Raw genomic sequence first — 17,703 nt, 5'->3', positions numbered from 1 at the left:
GGCAGCTGTAGCTCCATTTCAACCCTACCCTGGGAGCTTCCATATGCCAGGGTGTGGCCCTAAGGACAAAAAAAAAAAAAACCTTTCATGTCAAAAACCAGATAACACCTTCCTAATTGAAAACATAATCCAAGTCTATCTTTACCTTGTTTGTTAATTTCATGGCTTTAGACGTAGAAACTTTTATACTCCAAATTACTACTATTCCACAACTTAAAGGCCCCTGTGCAATCTCAAATTTACAGCCAAAAATAACCTGGGAAGGATTTAGAACACGTGGTCTATTCAAGATAAATAGTTGAAGGAGAAAAATACTTTCTCCCAAGTATTGGTAGTTTCCTCCGGTTATTCCAGACAGCTTGGCATTTGGCATTAATTTCCAAAAGGGGAAATCCCCTGTGACACCCTAAACTACAGGGAAAAGATAGCTACCCAAAGTAAATCTAGCCCATGGCTCCCTAAGGGCCTCTAGTGGCCAGTATTGCCAAGACATACGTATTTCTTCTCAGTAATATCTGACTAATTTTTCTATTCACCAAGGAGCCCAGCAAGATCCCCAGCACACAGTAGAAATTATTCCAAATAAATTTGTTAACTGAAAGAATCAGGACAGTTTTGTCCCTTTGCAGATTATTGTTTATACAGACTGAGCAATTCCTGCTTCTACTTCATGCTTGGAAGCCCATAAAAAGAGATGCCTGCTCCATCATCACCTCCCCGGAAGGTAGGGCCTGCCCTTGGCAAGTTGAGAAACAGGTTGTCTCTGGTATCTTCCAAACGTAAACCTATTTAGAGTCAGCTGTGTAGCTAGGTGCCTAGGCCTTATACACAGCTGTGGTGGAAAAATAACACTAAGATCATTCAGAGTTGGGTGCTAATTACTTAAGTGGTTCAGTACTTCTCTGGGTATGTCACATAAATCAATGGCTTATGCAAAAGAAATGGGTCTCTCCTGGGGGAATGGCAGGTGTTAAGGGTAGACGAAGGGGGGGATCTCCAGCCTTTTAGCATATTCCTCAATCTACTCCAAAGGCTGGCCCAGATATAAATCCTCCTTATAAGAATAGATCTATGTATGTAAAATTTATAAGGCCAAGGATACTGTTTTAAATAGAACATCTTCTTCTCCTGGCTATTTATTTTAGGCACTGTGGTCAGGGCTGTTTCATCAGGCAAAACCTGATTCGAGGTGAATAACCTATTTCCTAAAAGTTTAAGCTGGCAGAATGATAGATCTAGGAAGAAAGTTAGAGTCCTATTTAAAACTTCAGAGTTGGAGTTCCAGTTGTGGTTCAGCAGGTTAAGGACCCGATCTATTTCCGTGATGGTGAGGATTGGAACTCTGGCCTCGCTCATTGGGGTAAAGGATCCGGTGTTGCTGTGAGCTGTGGTGTGGGTCCCAGACACAGCTTGGATCCCACACTGCTGTTGCTGTGGCATACATAGTCTGGCAGCTGCAACTCCGATTCAACCCCTAGCCTGGGAACTTCCATATGCCGCAGATGCAGCCATAAAAAGAAAAAAGAAAAAAACTTCAGAGTCCACAGAGTTCCCTGGTGGCTCAGTTCGTTGAGGATGCAGTGTCATCACTGCTGTGGCTCAGGTCACTGCTGTGGTGCAGGTTCGGTCCCTGGCCTGGGAACTTCCACATGCTGTGGACGTGGCCAAAAATTCTAAAAATATAAAACTTGACAGAGTCCTTATATCATCTTTGAATAGATGCAACTTTTGTTTTAATAGGTTACCAAGAGCTAATTCACCATGAGTAGCTGCTCTCTTGATATTTTGACCTTTTCCTTGACATACGTAGTTGGCAATATGTTGGTAGCTTAAGAGTTTAGATCGTGCCATTTGGGTGGGCAGTTTTCCCTAATGCTGATTGTGCCAGCATTCATTTCTCTGGGCCGAAAGAAGCTCAGACGGCCCTACGCACCACCCAGCAGCCCAGCACCCTAACAGCAAGTGTAGAAGTCCTTTCCTCTTAACACTGACTTTTTAGAAACATGGCCTTATGTTTAGAGAATTGATAATATGCTGGACATTTGGAGCAAAAACCAAATCTGATTCCACTGTACCGTATTTCAGCTCACAGATCTGACTGTCCATCTTCTTCAGCTTCTCACAAATCTTCATCACGGGCATGTGCACGCTCATTGGGCGAGTGACCTCACTTAGGATTTTGGTGGCTGCATCTTTCGTGGCTCCTAGATAATAGCACTGAAGGGGAATAAAGAGAATTTAGTGGCTCGGACACTGAAAAAAGCGAGGCACATAATTTTTCAGAAGGGAGAAAGAGGTTAACCTAGTTTTCACTGGTCCAGTTTTTAAATTTAACCCCTGCTCACTAAGACACCAGAAAACCAGTGACTCGGTTCCCATGATCAGCCTAACTAGAAGACTGATGACAAGCACTAACAGTGGCTAAACATCTTGTCTATACCAGAGGCTGCTCTCAGGACTGTGGAGGTATTGATGTATTTGATTCTCACGGCAATCCTGTGACGTCAGCACTGGTATTATCCCCACTTGAACACTCAGGCCAGCTGGAGTTCACCCAGCTAGCAAGTAGGAAGACTGAATTCATTTAAAAATCTAGCCTCTTGGCTCTGGAGTCCATGCCCTGTTCCCTCATGTCCTACTGCCTGTAAAGCTACACAACAAGTATTTTACATTTAAAAATATAACTTAATGGCACAAATAAATGCTGAGGGTTTTGTTTTTTTTTTTTTTTTTTTTTTCTTTTTTTGTCTTTTGTTTTTAGGGCTGCACCCGCGGCATATGGAAGTTCCCAGGCTAGGGGTCGAATCAGAGCTTTAGCTGCAGGCCTACACCACAGCCACAGCAAGAGGAGATCCGAGCCGCATCAGCAACCTACACCACATCTCGCGGCAATGCCGGATCCTTAACCTACTGAGCGGGGCCAGGGCTCAAACCTGCGTCCCCATGGATGCTAGTCAGATTCATTTCCACTGAGTCATGATGGGAAATCCAATGCTTAGATTTTTTACAGTGTGTCAGTGGTGAGCAGTCAGTAGGGCAAATTTAACTGACAGTTTCAACCTGACAATTTTAGGCAAAATGAATTGACCCAAGGTTGTCTTTAGTACTATAAAAAGACAGCACTGAGGGAGTTCCTGCTGGGGCACAGTGGAGTAAGAATCCCACTGCTGAGGCCCAGGTCACTGCAGAGGTGTGGGTTTAATCCCCAGCCTGGCACAGTGGGTTGAAGGATCTGGCATCGCCGCAGCTACAGCTCAGATTCAATTCCTGGCCTGGGAATTCCACATGCCACAGGTGCAGCCATTAAAAAAAGAAAAAAAGAAAAAACCAGTATAGTGAAACAAGTCCTTTGTATACCCAGGAAATACCATTACAAGAAAATATAAATACTTCGTTAATTATGCATAAATCATGATATAAAATATTTTGATGGGTTTCACTAATCATCTACGTAAGAAATGGAAAGTCTACCCACTCTTAACACAGGACAGTAAATTCTCACTAGGAATTCAATTGTGTAATTTCATTTAAGAAGTCACGGACTTGGTTGCCTGTGGCTTATTCCGAAAGCCAAATGAAACCAGACATATTCTAGATGAAAACACATCGACTCCATTTCCACAAAGGATCGATTCTGCTTGCTTTCTACAGCGATCATGCTTGAGGGAAGCATCGAAGCAGGAAGGCATCACATTCCAGATGAGAAATGAAATGGTTAGCAGTTTTCTCCAAGCGCAGGAGAAACGAAAGGTGCAGATTTACCATACCAGGCGGTTTTCTTTTCCTTTGACATCCAAGCAAAGGCTGATCAATTCTTTTTCTATGGTGTCCACAGAAAAGTTGACCCCTCTGGCTATCAAGGAATTGTAGAATCGGCTCAAGAATTCTTTACATACTAGAAGAAACAAAGAAATGAAATATTTATATGTGATATCACCACAACCATACTTATGTCTATGTCCTGCTCCAGTAAGCATGAGAGTTCCCTGGTGCCCCAGTGGGTTAAGGAGCCAGCATTGTCATTACTCTGGCTCAGTCACTGCTATGGTATAGGTTTGGTCCCTGGCCTGGGAACGTCTGCCTTCTTCAGGTGTGGCCAAAAACCAGTAAGTACGTTTCAACACGTTGTGACAACAAAGTCAAATTTTATGTAAAAGTGGTTTCAAACTTGCAGCTGTTAGGTTAGGACTGGGCCTTGAGTAATATGAGCTTATTGAATCATCAAACTTCGAATCCGAGTTCCACTTAATATGAGAACTTCCCACCAAATCTAACTAACCCTTAAAGAAAACATAGCCTTCTCTGGGATGCGATGCTGAGGATCACTTAGTTTGAAGCACAGAGCAAAACCCCTGACTCCGTGCCTTGAGAACAGCCCCTTTGTCGCCTGCATCTGCGTCTGTGTTCCATCATCATGAGCCTGAAGTAAAACCTCAACCTGAACAATCATGTTCAATCCCAGGATCCAGAGCCAGTGAAGAAATGGAGCTTAGAAGAGGTGCAGGCAGTGAGGACAACTATTGTTACTGATTGTTGGCCCTGTTCTGAGCACTTACATATATTAAGTCTCAGAACAAAGCCCTGTTGTAGATTCATTACTATCCTCATCTTACAGGTGAAGAAACCGAGCCAGAGGGGAGCCAGTGAACGTGCCCAGTAAGTGGTAGAGAGGGAATTCGAGCCCCGGAGGGTCTGACTCTGGGCCTACACGCCTATCCACTAGGTTACTCTTCAGTAGGAGGAAGCTACTTCCCAAAGGGACAAGTGGCTGGCCCAGGAAAGTTGAGAAGGAAACGGAGGCCAGAGTTTATGCTGGAAAACAGCAGCCCTGATATTAGAAAGAGAATTCTAGGACGTTCCCAGGTGGCGCAGCAGGTGACAGATCTGACGTTGCCGCAACTGTCGTGAGGGTTCAGTCCCTGGCTCAGAACTTTCACATGATGTGGGCAGGGCCAAAAATTTTTTTAAAATAGTAAAATTTAAAAAAAATAAGAATTCTAAGGAAATATCGTTAAGGAAGAGCAGCAAATCCTAGGCTAACCAGGACTCAATTAATAGTATTAATTATAAAACTTTATCCAAAGACCTAAAAGTAGACCTAAGAAATGGGCAGATAAGCCATGTACATGAATCAGAAGATTCAATATTATGGATGATAATTATCTCTAAGATCTACTAAAGTTTATGCTAATGAAAATATCAATAGGATTTTTTAAATAGATTTGACAAGCTGATCCAAAAATACATTTGAAAAGACAAGAGCAAATGAAAGCCAAGAAATATGTGAAGAAAGAGTTTGAGGAGTAGACCTAATCAGATGCTCTAATTCAAAAACTGTAGCATTTAAAGCACGGTATAGGACTGGCACAGAAATAGACCGATGGAACAAAATGATGAGTCTAGAAACAAACCCAGAAATCTAGAGGAGCTTGGTAAGAAACAGAAATGATGCTGAAAATCAGTGGGGGGGAAATAAATGGATTAGTCAATGAATGGTACTAGGACAACTTACCATGGGAAAAGATAAACATAGCTACCTATCCAAAACTACACACAAACATGAAGTCCAGGTGAATAAAGACATAAGGGAAGAGCAATACTACAAAAGTTTTACAAGAAACCATAGGAAAGCATCTTTTTCATGGAATCAGGGTAGAAAATGATTTCTACATACACCTGATAATGCCAAAATTAAACTTTTGTAATGCAACAGAAATCATAAGCAAATGATAAGGCAAGCCACAAACTAGAGGAAGATATTTACAAGTTATATAAGAAAGGATTAATATCCAGAATACATGGAGAACCTCTGTGGTTATACCCTTAGGGTCCAGTCATTACCAGTGACTATAGCCCATCCCAATGGAAACATCTCATTGTCTGAGTACCACCTCCCTTCTTTCACATCCTCTAACACGCAAACACCAATAATTTTTTTCTTTTTTGTCTTTTTGCCTTTTTTTCTAGGGCCGCTTCTCACGGCATATGGAGGTTCCCAGGCCAGGGGTCTAATCAGAGCTGTAGCCACTGGCCTACACCACAGCCACAGCAACGCAGGATCCAAGCCGTGTCTGTGATCTACACCACAGCTCACGGCAACACCGGATCCTTAACCCACTGAGCAAGGCCAGGGATCGAACCCGAAACCTTATGGTTCCTAGTTGGATTCGTTAACCACTGCGCCACAACGGGAACTCTGAAACGCCAACAATTCTCTGACCCTGCCAGGTCATACTGTCCATTGATTCGGCCACCTCTTTACCATGCTTCCTTACCCAGCCTAGATTCCATGGTTCAACATCATATGCACTCCTTTGCACACAAACTCAACACTCTTGCATCTCTCTCCCTTCTCTCACCCAGAGGCACCCTAACCCCAGTTCACAACGCCTCACCTGCTTAGCACCTGTACTCACTGAACATGGGTGAAGGAAACAGCACAGCTATGCTCACTGGTCTCCCTTTAAACTCGGGACCACTGATTTCAAGTGAGCCAGCCATGCTGCCTAACACTCCCATGACACTGATCTTACTCTCACTCTGTTGCACTCCCCAAATGACAATTGCACAGCTGCTCTCTCTCTCAGCTTGTCGAACACCTCCACCCCATCCTCACTGATGATGGTGCTTCCTGTTTCTCTGAGAGGGGAAGGAAGCAACAGGAAAGACGTCTCACCTGCTTCTTCCAGCGCACCCACTACACTTGTGCCGGCAAGTGTAAGAACCAAGACAACCCTGCACCTGCCGTGTAGACTGTCTCTTTCCCATAAACTCAACAAAACCTCTCTCAACATCACATCCCCCACCAAAGCAAATACCTTCCCATTTCTCCACTCCTCTTTAAAAAAAAAAAAAATCTAAGATAAATTTTATACTTGTGATCTCCAAGTCTCTTCTCTCTCCCTCTCCACCCCTCCCCCCTACACCAAGTTTAATGTCAATGAGTTCCAAAAGATTCTATTTGAAAAACAGGGTCCTTCGCCTCCCCTTCCCCATTTCACCCAAACCCAGAGCTTTAACTTTTTCTACTCTTTTAGCTGATTCCTTTAGAGTTTACAGATTTTCAATAATACGCTTGTGTGGCTAATTCCTGAGTTGTATGTTCAATCTTAGATATTTATTATCGTCTTTTTTTTTCCCCCCTGTGGAAGAGAAAGATCTAACTCTTTTCCCAAAACCCATCTCTTCGAAAAAGCATACAGTTGGATGTTTTTATGTAGCCTTATAATCTTTGTCTTTTAACTTGAGCAGTTACTCTTTAAGTTAGTACATGAAAAAAAATATATATAATAATGCCACCTGCAGGAAAAGAGCTTCAACTTTTTAAAAAAGATAAAAGTTTAAAATCCCGGGAGTTCCCTTCATGGCTCAGCAGTTAATAAACCCAACTAGTATCCATGACGATTCGATCCCTGGACCCACTCAGGGGGTTAAGGATCCGTCGTTGCCGAGAGCTGTGGTGTAGGTCACAAACAAAGCTCAGATCCCATGTAGCTGTGGCTGTGGCTGTGGCGTAGGCCGGCATCTGCACTCCGATTCGACCCCTAGCCTGGGAACTTCCATATGCCGAGGTTGCAGCCCTAAGAAAAAAGCAAAAAAAAAAAAAAAAAAAAAAAAAAAGGTGGACTAGAAACATTATTTTCAGCAGTCTCATCCACATCTTCTAGAACTGATGTCAGTTCCACATTTTCCACTGCAGCTTGATCTTGGAGGGGAAAAAAGGACACCAGATTAATCTTGCTGGCACAAAGACTAGGGAGGAAGGGAGTTCCTGTCGTGGATCAGTGGTTAACGAATCTGACTAGGAACCATGAGGTTGCGGATTCGGTCCCTGCCCTTGCTCAGTGGGTTAGGGATCCAGCGTTGCTGTGAGCTGTGGTGTAGGTTGCAGACGCGGCTCGGATCCTGAGTTGCTGTGGCTCTGGAGTAGGCCAGTGACTACAGCTCTCATTCAACCCCTAGCCTGGGAACCTCCATATTGCCGCGGGAGTGGCCCTAGAAAAGGCAAAAAGAAAAAAGAAAAAATGCTGCCTAGGAATACAACACATGTTCTAATGAGTTAAAACTTATATAACCAGAAATTCTTACATAATTTATATACTACTTCATTGTTCCAATTTTAGTTTTAATATTGCCTTAAATAAATTGGTTCCCAATGCCACGCTTAGAAGGCAGTATAGGTAGTGATTCAGTGCCTGGCCTCTAAAGCCAGACTCTCTGGGTGCAACTCCTGGCTTTACTATTTAGTATTTACTAGCTGTGACTTCAGGCCTTTCAGTGTTGGATCATCTGACATTCTAATTGCCATGCCTTTGAAGGTCATCAGTCTTTTTTCTCTGCGTTTAAGATTTTCTCTTTTTTTTCCATTTGTGTTTTCCCATTTCCTTCTAATGGGACTGGATATGGAATTATTTTTATTTTTACTATTTGAAATATACTGGACTTCCAAATCTATGGATTGATGACTGTCATCAGTTTGGAAAAATGAGCTCTCATCTCTTTTGCTCCACCCATACCCTCTCTCTTCTCCTTCTGAAAGTCCAGTTAGCATGGGTTGGAATTTTTCTCTTTATCCTTATTGTACCTTTATCTCCACTTCATATTTTTATTGTCAATCTCTCAATGATTCCTTCTTGATAATTTCGTCAATCTTCTAATTCACTAATTCCTTTCTCAGCTGTGTCTAATCTTCTGTTAATCCCATTCATTTCTACTTTTCTAGATGTTTATTTTGTTTTTTCCCAAATATTGTTGCACATTTTTAATAGCCTCCTGCCCTTTACTCATATTGTCAATCCCTTCCTTTATCTCTTTAAAAATTATGAACATATTTTGTATTCTGTGCCTGATAATTCTAATCCCTGAAACTTTTCCAAGTATGCTTCTTCTGTTTCTTGTCTCAATAATCTGTCACTTAACAGTGTCCCATGGGTTTATGGGTTTATGGTTCTCAATATGAGCTTTATGTCTTAGAATTTTGTGGGAATTATTAGAATTTTGTGGGACTGGGTTGAAGGTGGGTTCCTATGGGTAAGATTAACATTTGCTAAATATAAGACTGGATACTATAACTCTTGGAGGAAAACATAAGCAGAACACTCCTTGACATAAATCACAGGAATATCTTTTTTGATCCACCTCCTAGAGTAATGAAAATAAAAACAAAAATAAATGGGACCTAATTTAACTGTAAAACTTTTTCACAGCAAAGGAAACCATAAACAAAACAAAAATGACACCCCACAGAATGGGAGAAAATATTTGCAAATGAAGCAACTGACAAGGGATTACTCTCCAAAATATACCAACAGCTCATACAGCTTTCTATCAAAAAAACAAACAACCCAATTAAAAAATGGTCAGAAGATATCTAAACAGACATTTTTCCAAAGAAGACAGATGGCCAAAAAGCACATGAAAAAACGCTCAACATCACTTATTATTAGAGAAATGCAAATCAAAACCACAATGAGGTATCACCTCATACCAGTCAGAATGGCCATCATCAAAAAGTCTACAAACAATAAACGCTGGAAAGAGTGTGGAGAAAACAGAACCCTCCTCCACTGTTGGTGGGAGTGTTCTTGGTACAACCACTATGGATAACAGTATGGCGGTTCCTTAAAAAACTAAACATAGAACTACCATATGACTCAGCAATCCCACTCCTGGGTATCTATCCGAAGAAGGCCATAATTTGAAAAGATATATGCACCCCAATGTTCATTGCAGCACTGTATACAACAGCCAAGACATGGAAGCAAACCTAAATGTCCATGGACAGGAGATAAAGAAGATGTGGTACCTACATACAATGGAATTACAGCCATAAAAATAATGAAATAATGCCATTTGTAGCAATGTGGATGGACCTAGAATTATCATACTATGTCAGAGAAAGACAAATATCATATGAGATCACTAATATGTGGAATCTAATATAAAAATGGTACTAAAGAACTTACAAAAAAGAGACTCAAAGATTTTGAAACCAAACATATAGTTACCAAAGGGGAATGGCTGGCGGGGGAGGGGGGGGAGATAAATTGGGAGGTTGGGATTGACAAACAGACACTACTGTGTGTAAAACAGATCGGTAACAAGGACTTACTGTATAGCACAGGGAACTCTACTCTGTACTATGTAATAACCTATATGGGAAAAGAATCTGAAAAGGAATGCATTTGTATAACTGATTTACTCTGCTGTACACCTGCACACAACATTGTAACTATACTCCAATACAAAAAAATGATGGAAAGGGATAGATATTTGCTGAGGCCTTCTTGAAATCTTTTTAAACTAAATTCTCAGTTTGAGATGTTTTAGACCACCCAGATTTGCTGTGTAAGTTTGGGCTTCAATGCATGTGTGTGCTGGCTTGCAAGTGTGAGTAACCAGGAGACATGTTTGTTTTCCCTTTTACACAGCAAAAAGTTCAAGTACTACAATTCCATTTAGTCTCTAAAGAGGATGGTAGACCTGTGGTTATTTCCAGATCATCTTTTATAGTGAAGGTCTAGCTCTCTGGAGTTCCAGATTAATTGGGGGAGGACCTAGCATTACATTCCTAACTTGGGAAGTTTCTGGGCTATGTCTTTTATTCTTTTTATTCATTTCCTTTCTTTTACAGCCATGAAAACCTATGTTGAGATCGCCTGGGTGGCAAATACCCTCAAGACAAATCCCAGCTGAAGCAGTCCCTTGACTTCTTTTGGGCCCCTGTTGCACATTGTTTTTGACCTCTGCCTATGCCTTACTAATGTATACTTAACATTTTCACTTTTTTTTTTTTTTGGCTTATTAGGGCCACACTTGTGGCATATGGAGGTTCCCAGGCTAGAGCTGAACTGGAGCTGAAACAGGTGGGCTACGCCACAGCCCACAGCAATGCAGGATCTGAGCTGAGTTGCGACCTATACCACTGGTCATGGCAATGCCGGATCCTTAACCTACTGAGCAAGGCCAGGAATTGAACCTGTATCCTCATGGATGCTAGTCAGATTCGTTAACCACTGAGCCACGACGAGAACTCCAGCATTTTCACATTTTTATTTTACCCATTATTTTTAGTTGTTTTTCAGCTGGAGAGCCAGAAATGTCTTTATTTTTTTTTATTTTTATTTTTTTAGACTGTGAACTCCTCTTCATCCCTAAAGCTATTTAATAGAACACTCCGTATAATAGCCATTGTGTGGTTTTAACAAATATTTATTGAGCAGTCAATAAATGCCAGGCATTTTTCTAGGTTGTTGGGAAAACCAAGTCCTTATTCTCAAGGATTACATTCCAGTGAATAAATAAAAGTATCCGGTGATGGTGAAGAAACATGAATTTGGTAAGGGGCGAAAAGGTGTCAGGAAGGAGGAGCAGAGATTTAAGTACAGGGTTTTTTGTTGGTTTTTTTGTTTGTCATTTTAGGGCCACACCAGAGGCATATGGAAGCTCCCTGACTAGGGGTTGAATTGGAGCTGCACCTGCTGGCCTACACCGCAGCCACGGCATCTCGGGATCCAAGCCGAGTCTGTAACCTACACCACAGCTCTCGGCAATGCCAGATCCTTAACCTACTGAGCGAGGGCATTGATCGAACCTGCAACCTCACGGTTCCTAGTCGGATTGTTTCCACTGCGTCACAACGGGAACTCAACTTTGGATGTATTTTGAAGGCAGAGCCACAAGAGTTTGCTAATGGATTGGATGTGGCTTGTGGGGCAGGTGGTGGGCGGAGACAGAGGTGAAGAATCAGAGGACATTGGCCTGAGAAACTGCAGGAGTGGAGTTGCCATTTGCTGACCTGAGAAGCAGCAGGAGAAGCAGCTTTGTGGAGACAAGCAGGGATTCAGTCTTGACATATGAACTTTGAGATACTTCTAGACAACTGTGATGATTAATTTTATGTGTCCGTTTGGAGGGTAGTGGTATCCTGGTTTTTTATTTTATTTTATTTTATTGGAGTATAGTTGACTTACAATGTTGTGTTAGTTTCAGATGTACAGCAAAGTGAATCAGTTATACATATATCTCCATTCTTTTTTCCCATATAGGTTATTACAGACTATTGAGGAGATTTCCCAGTGCTCTATATAGCAGGTCTTTGTTAGTTATCGGTTTTATATATAGGAGTGTGTATATGTTAATCACACCTGGAGGGTGTTTTTGAATGAGATTAACATTTAAATCAGTGAACTTTGAGAATTCCCCTCATGGCTCAGCCAAAATGAATCTGACTAGCATCCATGAGGATGCAGGTTCCATCCCTGGCCTCACTCAGTGGGTTAAGGATCCAGCGTTGCTGTGAGCTGTGGTGTAGGTCACAGCTCATATCTGGCATTGCTGTGGCTGTGGTATAGGCCAGCAGCTACAGCTCCAATTCTGATTCGACCCCTAGCCTGGGAACCTCCATATGCCGTGGGTGTGGCCCTAAAAAGACAAAAGAAAACAAAAATAATCAGTGAATTTCAGGTAAAGCAGATTGCCCTCAGTAATGAAGGTAATCCTCACCCCATCAGCTGAAAGCCTGAACAGAACAAAAAAGATTGCTTCCTTCCCAAGCAAGAGGGAATTCTCCAGTAGACTGCGTTCTGCACCATCAGCTCTCCTGGGTCCCCAGCCTCTCGTCCCACACTGCAAATTTTAGACAGCTTCCATAATCAGGAGAACCAATTTGTGTGTGTGTGTGTGTGTGTGTGTGTGTGTGTGTTTGTCTTTTCTAGGGCCGCTTCTGCAGCATATGGAGGTTCCCAGGCTAGGGGTCTAATCCAAGCTGTAGCCTCCAGCCTGCGCTCCAGCCACAGCAGCACAGGATCTGAGCCGCATCTGCGACCTACACCACAGCTCACAGCAACACTGGATCCTTAACCCACTGAGCGAGGCCAGGGATGGAACCTGCAACCTCATGGTTCCTAGTCGGATTTGTTCACCGCTGAGCCATGATGGGAATCCCGAGAATTAATTCTTTATAATAAATCTATCCCTACGTACGTATGTACGCACCTATCTATCTAGCTATCCGTGTTGGTCAGTTTCTCTGAAAAACCCTGATACAATGTGCATCACTGCATATAGTAAGAGGTTGCTGGGTATCCAAATCTGGAGTTCAGTAGTGAATTCTCTGACAAATACTAAGTGTGCAAGTCATCAACATTAACATGATCTTTATGGGAAGAGAACACAGAATAAGGAGTAGTCCCAAGTCTCACTCTTGCAAAACGCCACTGTTTAGAAATTGGGAACATGAAAAGAACCAGAAGAAGGCTGAAAGGAGCAGCCAGAAAGGTAGGATGAGAACAAAGAGTCAGTGTGCCCCAGAAGGTTAGCAAAGTGTTAAAAGGGAGGGACCAACCGATCAGCTATGTTAAATGCTTCTGAGAGCATGCAGAAAGAGGCATTTGCCAACATGTATATTGCTAAGTTTACTTAGCAAATAGACCAAGTATGCGAAGGAGACACCTGCTGTAATGATTTATGCAGAAATCATCTTTAAAGCCTCCCAGTGACTTCTTATTCTCCCCTTATTGCAAAAGAAACCCCATGTTCTGATGCCCTCATAGCTCTTTCTCTGTTCCCAATAATTGACCTTCAGATGATTTCTACACCTTAGCTGTTTCTCTATCAATGCATTACCTAGATGATGGGAGTTGGGAATTCTAACTTGTACTTTGAAAGATATACTTTTTCTTCTTTTTTATGGCTGCCCCTGCAGCCCATGAAGTTCCCAGGCTAGGGGTCGAATCACAGCTGCAGCTGCCCATCTACACCACAGCCACAGATCTGAGGTGCATCTGCAACCTACGCCACAGCTTGTGGCAATGCCAGATGCTTAACTACTGAGCGAGGCCAGGGATGGGACCTACATCCTCAGGGACACTCTGTCAGGTCCTTAGCCCACTGAGCCACAATGGGAACTCCAAAAGATATACTTTTGACTCACTGAAAGCTATATGAATTTTACTGTGACATATATGCATACATTTGTTCAACAGAATTGACTGCCTACCTGGTAGCCGATGGAGAGGATGTGGTGAGGAAAAAGTCTTGACTGTCGAAGAGTACACACATGGAGGAGACCAAGGCAATTTCTAAACACTATGAGATGTGTACTAGATACTGTGGGAGAAGAAAGCGGGAGGCACCTCCCTGGAGGAAACTGGGAGATCACTGAAAGATGTTAAATAAGCAGTAAGGTGATTACCCAGCCGGGGGGAGGGAGCTGCTGTGGCCGTAAGGCAGGTAAAAACGGTGAAGGTGTGTAACAAGGCACTGGAGCTGGGGAAGGAGAAGGGAGCAGAGTCAACTGGAAAGTAGACTCAGTGGACACAGTGTTTGATGGGTGTTGGAGACTAGGGAGAGGGAGAAGTCTAGTCGAGATGACCAGTTTTATATATATGTATGCCATAAGCATCAGTGGTTTGGGGAACTAACAAGGGAAGGAGACGATGATTTTGGTTGGTGACTCTGTTGAGTTTGAGGTATAAGATCTCTAAGTAGAAATGTCCAATAGTCAATTGGATGCAAGACTGACTATTGGGGTGGGTATAAACACTTGGGATCAATCAGACTATAGATAGGTCAATTCTAATTGCACAGAGAGTGAGGAGGGCAGAGGGCAGAACGGGGGAAAATTCTAATATTGAAGCCATGACTAACGAATTAGCAACCCACAAAGATACTACGAACAAGTGGGCACAGAGACGAGGAGCAAAGGCAAAAAAAGAAAGAAGTCAAAGGTGTCCCATGCCACAGAGAAATCACTCTATTTCCATAAGAATGGAAATTTATTCCTTGAGCTTACATGAAGAGAATAATCTCATTAGAGATCACCTAACGAATTAATAATTTAATGATCCTGGCACATATCTATCACTATAACCAGATAACCATATTCCTTTTACCTTATGTTGAAGGGTTTTATTAAAATCAGTCCCATAAGTGAATCTATGATTATTTCAAAGTTAAAAAAAAAAAGTTTAAATAATCCCATAACACAATTCTTTTAAAGAGATACGGATGGAATCCCCTTGTGGCATAGTAGGCTGAGGACCCAGTTTTGTCATTTGTAGAGGCTCAGATTTCTGCTGTGGCGCAGGTTCAATCCCTGGCCTAGGAACTTCCACATGCCATGCGTGCGGCCAAAAACAAAAAACCCCCCAAAAACCCAAAACATTTACACTTTTTTTTCCCACCAGTAAGCTTCGCATGACCTAAAGTAGGGCTCAGAAACTTAAACAGGGCCCAGGCAAGTAAAACGACTTGATAAAGCGATCCAAGTCTAGGAAAAACAAAAACCTTAAGAACACATGTCCTTTCTAGAAAGTTTAGCCACAGCTATTTCCAACTGTATGGACATAGGGGCTAGTCTTGACTGCTAACCTGGTTTTCAAGGTAAGCCAGAAATCTGAATTTTTGAATATGATGTCTCCCAATTTTAATATGTAGCCAATTAATTTAAATGGGTTTTTTTTTCCAAATACTTTGTGAACTTCACAAACTACATCAATAGGTCCCAAGTGGTTCATGGACTATCAATTTTTTACTGATCAAAGAAGTCAGTGGCATCCTATGCCACGGAGTAGTCAAGGTAAGAGTAGAAATTTGAGTTCCTGTCGTGGCACAGCGGAAACAAATCCGACTAGGAACCATGAGGTTTCGGGTTCGATCCCTGGCCTGGCTCAGTGGGTTAAGGATCCGGTGTTGCCATGAGCTGTGGTGTAGGTCGCAGACGCGACTTGGATCCCGTGTTGCTGTGGCTCCAGTGAAGGCTATAGCTCTGATCAGACCCCTAGCCTGGGAACCTCCATGTGCTGCGGGTGCGGCCCTAAAAGAACAAAAGACAAAAAAAAAAAAAAAAACGAATGGAAATACTGCCCTACAGTATATAGAGTAGAGCATTTTAATCTTACACACTGAGGGGAAATTAATTGGCTAGTGATAAAGACTAATAAGCAGAAATAGAGCCAGATTCTTCTTGTTCTAAAACCAGAATTTCCTTCACTGTGATTCCACAACTTCTTTAACAAAAGGAAATATACACCCAGGTTAGTCAGACATACAAGTTAATAATTACAATATGCTTTAATACATTCAGGAAAGACGTTAGAAGCGTCACATTTAATTAATCCAGATGCTTCGGCTCTTCTGAAATGTTTGTAAGTAGAAGCTCCAGAAATTAAATTACTGATGACAAATCCAACTAATTGTTTATGCCTCACAAATTCTACTTTAAACGTGTAGGACCCAGTTATAAGGGATCTTTCAACAAAATTATAACTTAGCTGGGCAAATATCTGTATCTAAAGTTTAACAGCCTGTAGATACTTTGAATTTCTGAGAAAAGTTTAATTATTGCAAGGCTGTTAGAAATCTGGACTCCAATTGTGAAGACTTGATTCAGTTATAGTACAGTCTATACTCACCCATTCATTCAACCTAGATGTGCACCTACAATTTCCTGCTAAGGAAGAATAGATTCGCAAGATCACAGAAGGGTGAGCGGATATACATTTAAAGTAATCATTTCAATGAGTGAAATACAAAAAGTGCTACTGTAGTCTGGGAGAAAGGGCTAGCGTGGCTAATTATCTTCTTGCTAACAGCCCTCTGAGATAGGTATTTTCACGTCGATTTTGCAAGAAACCAGGCACAATGGCCTCAGAGCCAGAAGGCTGGGTGGGACGTAGACCCACGTGTTCCGACTCTAAGTCCCCAGCGGAGACCCTGTCAACAAAAAAGCAATCTTTCTTTTCTATTCCTCCTCTTTCTAAAGCGTTAAGACACTCCTTTGTAAAGCAACTTTTCCCTGTGAAGTCCTAACAAAAGTTAGTTATGTCCTGAGATTTAAGCCATTTTATCTCAATTTAGACAATGTGTAATGCTTTGTCCTTTGGGGAGTTACAAACTAATTTGAAATTGAAAGGCTTCTCCAGTGCGTGGAAAGGTGGTTACAGCAGCCGAATCCATTTGGCGCCAGGGTCGTCTGCATCTACATGGCGTCTGCGCAAAACCGAATCCAAATCAAAACCCACCGGCTTTGACTGCGGCAGTTTTATAGAACAGGACCAAGAACGCGAACTGTAGAACGCGGACTGTAGACGTCCCTGAGCCCGGCTCGAACTTTTGCCTAAGTTTGGGCGTAGGCGATCGGAACCCTGGGCCAGGGCCAGCATCTCCTCAGTGAAATGCTATTTATAGCCAGGGCCGGGAAAAGCCAAACCCAACAGCTGCGCTGCGAAGCGGTGCCACCGCCATGCAAGCAGGTCTCACACCGCTCACCTTCACAGTCGGCGCCCGGCCGACCCCCGGCCTCCTGGCCCTGCGCCCGCCCCGGGCTAGAGAACCAAAGTCCGGCGCAAAAGGCCACCATGGCAGCTGGGCTCCCACACCACATGCTCAACCAGCAGCTCCAAACGACCAACCACGGGCGTAAGGAACAGCTGGGCTGTTAGATTCCGAGGCTGCACCCAGACGCAGGAGCTCAATGCAAGGGCTTGTAAAGAACCTGCCCGGAGTTGCTAGGACAAATGACGCGACTCATCCGTGAGTTTCCATTGGCTCTCAAGAAAAGGGCATGGAAAGGGGCGGAGCGAAGGAGTCTCTTCCCTTCCCTCCCCGACCGGGCGCGTGCGCATTAGCACTCACGCTGGGCCGCCCCCCTGAGCGGAGAGAGAGCCCTAAAGCTATTTGCCCATTGTTCTAGAGGGAAGG

General features: G+C 42.8%; 1 protein-coding gene across 1 annotated transcript in view; it reads right to left on the bottom strand.

Moving 5' to 3' along the window:
* Positions 1 to 17,558, bottom strand: part of CDNF (cerebral dopamine neurotrophic factor) — a 28,397-nt gene extending 10,839 nt beyond the window's left edge. Inside the window, exons 1-3 of the mRNA XM_003130739.4 lie at positions 17,272 to 17,558; positions 3,768 to 3,895; positions 2,076 to 2,217 (exon numbers count right to left, since the gene is read on the bottom strand). Coding sequence (XP_003130787.1) covers positions 2,076 to 2,217; positions 3,768 to 3,895; positions 17,272 to 17,386 — 385 coding nt within the window. The 5' untranslated portion in view covers positions 17,387 to 17,558. The remainder of the gene's footprint in view (positions 1 to 2,075; positions 2,218 to 3,767; positions 3,896 to 17,271) is intronic.

The sequence above is a fragment of the Sus scrofa genome, chromosome 10 (assembly GCF_000003025.6).
Source record: "Sus scrofa isolate TJ Tabasco breed Duroc chromosome 10, Sscrofa11.1, whole genome shotgun sequence".
NCBI classification, from domain to species: domain Eukaryota; kingdom Metazoa; phylum Chordata; class Mammalia; order Artiodactyla; family Suidae; genus Sus; species Sus scrofa.
The sequence above is the reverse complement of the archived record's forward strand: the minus strand, read 5'-3'. Positions and strand labels throughout refer to the sequence as shown.